Genomic DNA, 5,191 nt, shown 5'->3' on the forward strand with positions numbered 1-5,191 from the left:
ACAGCACTATGCACAGCGCACATGGGTGCTACAATGCCTCATGCGTGGGTCTACCTTCCCTCAGGCACCACCACCCACTAGTACCGTGATGCTAGGCTGCAAGGGGCTACTTAACCCAGACACCCCGTTTCGGCACAAACGCTTTATTTTAGCTTAGTTTTCATCTAAATGCTTAAATCTAACTTTCTAGTACTCAATACCTACAAAATCATTGATTAAATACATTGAATCGCACAACAAACTCGAGTTAAGTTGAGTAAGATAGCACATTTTAGGTGTTATCAAGTAGGTTAGATATTAACCAAATTGCGTCGGATTACTTTCAACAAGTATTATGGGATTCTTTTTAGAACAAATGTAAAAGAAAAATCAATACTATTGTGGTACAACTATGTTTACAAATCATAAAAGCAACATTTGGCTCAAGGAAAGTAGAAAAATAATACAAATTTTGACATCGAAAAGACAAAAAAAACTGAAGTGACTAAATGCTAAAGTTCACAAGTCATTCCTACTTTGAGCATATGCTTGCGAGGAATATCAAAGACTTGATCAGTTTGCCTCAAATTCCTCTTCAAGAAACTATATGCATAGTTTATCATTATCCTCTTTCTAAGGCTTGCCCCCTTTTTAGCAACCACTTCACTTTCCCCAACCAAATGAACAACTCCATCCTTCCATGCTTCTCCAGTTCTTCCAAATCCTTTCTCATCCTCATCCTCCTTTTCAACTCTTCCATCCACTCCATTTTCGTTATTAATCGATGTACGTTGCTCTCTCTGGAACTCTTCCAATCTTTCCAGTAATATCTTCTCAAACGATTCTTGCTCAGTCCGCACATCTGTGTACCCATATCGAACAACACAACGAAACACTTCAATCTCCTTCGCCTCTACTTGTCGAAAGAGGAAACGTTCATTAGCCGGCACCTAGTGTAAGAACATACATAAAAGCAACCTCAAACTTTGTTATTATTAATGACCTTAAAGTATAATACAGGAAACGAGAAACAAAAAATAAAAATGTTTATAGAATGAACCAGCTTAAAGTAAGTAAGTTTCTGAACGAACCTTGCTCACAGGAAGCGATTTAATAGTGACAAAGACGAGCACAGAGTGCAATGCGGGAATGTGGTCGACATAATGCTTGAAGATGGGAGGGATGCCTTGAACGAGCTCAGTGTAAAAGAATGCAATGCCAGGAATTCTTGTAATGTTGGTGGTATTGACTATCTCATTGAGCTTTTGTGGAGAGATTTTGTTATCGAGCTCATAAAAATACTTCTTTCTAAACACACTATTCCAAACATACATGATTGTCATCATAGCAGCAGCAAAAGCAAGAGGGAGATAGCCTCCTTGGTCAAACTTGTAAAGGACTGAACTCAAATACACTAATTCCACACTACCAACGATGAGAATGTAAGTGATTACGAAAAGGATGTGAGTTTTCCATATCATTACCATAATGAGTACTAGGAAGGAGGATGTGAGTGTCATAACAAAAACCACTGCTATTCCATATGCATTCCCAATCTTTGTAGTGTTCTTGAACCCCAAAGTAACACCAATACAAGCCAACATTAGAAGGTAGTTTATCTCAGGAACATAAACTTGTCCTTCATACTTAGCTGATGTATGAACCACTTTAACTCTTGGAAAGCATCCAAGTGAAAGTGACTGTTGAATTATTGAGAAAGTTCCTGAGATCATTGCTTGGCTTGCTATGATTGATGCTAATACTGCTACCACAAACATTGGCCAATAAAACCTTCCTGCCAATTTCAGTTTCATTCATTTAGTTTACCGTTCTATAACCATCTGATTTTTTAAATTTGTGCTTTTTTATCATCTTTTCTTTACAAGGAGTTTCACTTTTGTTAATGAAACATTTGAATTATTAGCTGAATTTCAAAAAGAGAAATAAAATTTTGAAATCTATAACCCCATTTGATAACTATTTAGTGTTTTAAAATTAACCTTATTTTTTCAATTTTCATTTACTTTCTGGTTTTTGAAATATGTGCTTGTTTTATCATCATTTCTTTACCTGGAATTGACTTGTAAAATGTGTCTGAAACTAGATCATCATGCTTGCGAAGAAATGAGGCTTGGCCTACATAAGTACAAATTAGAGCTGGATAGGTCACTACTGACATGCTTAGCTGGATTGATCGGACACTGAAATGGCCAACGTCGGCGAACAAGGCTTCGGTCCCTATATGGGTGTCGATGGATTATTATTAGGGCATGCTTGGAAGAGGAATTAAGTGTCTAATTGATCCCTAACTTTACGTTAAAAAGTTTTTTAAAAAATAGATGAAATGAGAAGGAAATGTGAACCTGTAATGGATAGAACAACGCCACCAAGAGAAATCCAAGCATCCATTTTGTTCCTTTGGAAATATTGAAAAATGTAGTTTGGATTTAAGGCCTTAAGGACAGTTGGGTCATATTTTATGAAGTTGTAAACACCAATTGCAGCATTGAAAACAAACCAAATGAGGATAATTGGAGCAAAAGTGTAACCAACTTTATCTGTTCCAAATCTTTGAAACATGAATAGGCACACCAATATGCCTACTGATGCCCAAACAATCCTACCTGCAATATGAACATTTTGCTCAATAGACCACCTATAAAAACAAAGTTTATATTTTATGTTTTCAAATGTGTTTGAAATAACTATTTCTTTATAATGTTTGATATATAATGTATTCATAAATCATAGAAATAGTTATAGTTACCAACCTTACGAATATAGATCAAATAAATATTACTTTCTATTGAGATTTTTGTAAGGATGACCTTTTTTCACAAGGATTTATAGGATTAATGACCTGCCCCAATAACTATATGAAATCTAACATTCTGCTTACTTCAAAGTATACTATGGCATTTTATAACGTACCGCATTAGAAATGGTCATGTCTATCATAGCCCTAACACGATGATCATCTCTATCGCATTCTACATTTTTCTCACGGTTGGTTTCATTTTCCCCACAAATATTGTGTGAGAAAAATGAAGATCGCGATTGAGATAATCATTGCATTAAGGCTATGATAAACATGACCATCACTAACGTGATACGTTATAAAAAAGGATAGCGTAAATATAATGTTAGATTTCATACATCTGTGGGGGAAGTCATTAATCCAAAAAGCACCCGTGAAAGTCATCCGTTAAAACAAAAAAAAAAAAGCCTCATTTTCTATTTATGTTATATTAAACAACTAGTTGCCCTAAAATCATAAAATAATAAATGCTTTTTTAAACTTTTTTATTACATTAAAATAAAAAGAGGTTCAATTTCCTTTTAACAATAGTGGGTTAGTTGTGTTTTCTTTAATTGCTATAAAAATTATTAAAGAAAATATTTTGAAAAAAAAAAAAAAAAAACGCGTTTTAGTACTAAAATTATGCGATATGTGTCTCTCACTCCTTTTCATCAACCTATAATTATTACACTTATGGGAAGTTGAAGAAAATAAATTTTCTTAAGAAGGAAAAAGTGTTGTATTTTTTTTTTTAATTTATATTTTTTTATACATTTTTACAAATTATTTAATTTACCTTCTGTTATTGCAGGGGTAGCCTCCTTGATCCCTCCCACAGCAGATAACACTGAAAAAAAAGACATAATTTAGAAAGAAGGCTAAATTCCAAGAGTTTCCCTCAAACTTCATTTTTTTGTTTCTTTAGAAAAATTTCAATATTCCTCTGAACGTTGCAATATTATCCTTAATTAACCTTTTCATCGAGACATCCAAAGGAATTTGTACTCATTTAGAAAAGGTCGATAGTAATATCATAACTTTTGAAAAGAAACGATAGGAGAGTAGAGAGTAAGGACCTGAGATACAAGGAGTGAGAACACCATCACCAATAACCATGGAGGTACCAAGCATAGTTGCAAATAGAAGAAACACCTTTGCAAAATGGCTTTTCTCCAACTTCGACTGAATCGTTGAAGCCCTCTTCTCTCTTTCGTTCGGTAAACTCAATTGGTAATTCGACACTTCTCGATCCTCAATCTCCGCATTTGGAATCAACCCCACTTTCGCATATCGACATATTAAAGAGTACAATGCGAACGTTCCCCCTATAATAATAATAATCCAAACTCATATTATAGTCTACCCAGTTGTTCAACCACAGTTAATTAGTTACTACTTACCTTCTCCGTTGTCATTTGCGTTAAGAACGATGAACACGTATTTAATTACAGGAATCAAAGTTAAGGTGTAGATGATCAACGACAACGCCCCTAAAATGTCGTCGTCGTGCTTTATTCCATCTGGAAATGTGCTCGAGAACACGTACAACGGCGACGTTCCAATGTCACCGTAAACTATGCCGATGCTTTGGAATGCTAGGTGTAAGATTACATTCCAATTCCTCTCCTTGGCATACGCGTGATCATCTTCATCATCATGACCATGGAGTTTACGTGACTCTAAATCCAACGAGTCGTATCGTCGGAGCTTTTGCCATGACGGTTTCCTCTCGGACGAAGGCGCAACAACTTCTTCTTCTTCTTCTTCTTCATTTACGATTGCATCCGATGACGACATGTCGGGAATGGCAGCGGATACTTCTTTGGAAGCACCGGAGATTCGATTCGCCATCGTTGGAATAAACTGATGGGGGTTTTAACAATCAAGTCGTGTGAAGAAGAAATATGCGGCCCTCTTTATTTATATGGTAAATACAAAGACGCAATTTAATGTTACAGCAGAAAAAAAATTAACCCCTTCCCACTTTTAGCATTAATTCAAAACAGTCAAATTGTTTTTTTTTTTTTTTTCCGAAACTGTAGAACTGTCACATAGCTTCTGTTCAAATTACAGCGACTCCTCAATTTCCTGAAGTTTTTATTTTTACATTACCTTTTTTTTCTCAAGGGCTATTGTATTTACTTATCATTACAATAACAAATTTTATTTACTATGTGGAGAATCAAATTTCTCACTTCGAAGTTGATAGTACAAACAATATGTTACGTAATCGGCAATTAAAAAATATAAAAAACATAAAAAGTATAATACACAGATATACGTGGACGGTATGTTAACTATGTCCATATAGCAAAGGAGAATAGTATTATTAGAGATAATGTTTTTGAAATACACCAAAAAACAACGCCTTTAAGGGTTAGAGAGTTTATATAGTTGCATCTTCTAAATCCT

The 5,191-nt window shown here is 34.8% G+C and overlaps 1 protein-coding gene across 2 annotated transcripts; it reads right to left on the reverse strand.

The window, feature by feature from the left end:
- Window positions 1-297: 297 nt before the first annotated feature.
- On the reverse strand, window positions 298-4,673 carry LOC120089858 (potassium transporter 5-like). 2 transcript variants are annotated; one of them, XM_039047275.1, is made up of 8 exons: window positions 4,180-4,673; window positions 3,856-4,104; window positions 3,576-3,626; window positions 2,498-2,603; window positions 2,343-2,395; window positions 2,050-2,217; window positions 1,071-1,774; window positions 298-929 (listed from the first exon to the last, which is right to left on the reverse strand). In XM_039047275.1, exons 1-8 carry the CDS (start codon window positions 4,628-4,630, stop codon window positions 492-494), a joined length of 2,220 nt encoding a protein of 739 aa, XP_038903203.1. In that variant the 5' UTR covers window positions 4,631-4,673; the 3' UTR covers window positions 298-491. The 2 variants fall into 2 exon arrangements, with proteins under 2 accessions (XP_038903203.1, XP_038903202.1); XM_039047274.1 differs by having other exon boundaries at window positions 2,343-2,603.
- Between the last annotated feature and the right edge of the window lie 518 nt (window positions 4,674-5,191).

Source organism: Benincasa hispida, chromosome 11 (assembly GCF_009727055.1).
Source record: "Benincasa hispida cultivar B227 chromosome 11, ASM972705v1, whole genome shotgun sequence".
Taxonomy (NCBI): Eukaryota; Viridiplantae; Streptophyta; class Magnoliopsida; order Cucurbitales; family Cucurbitaceae; genus Benincasa; species Benincasa hispida.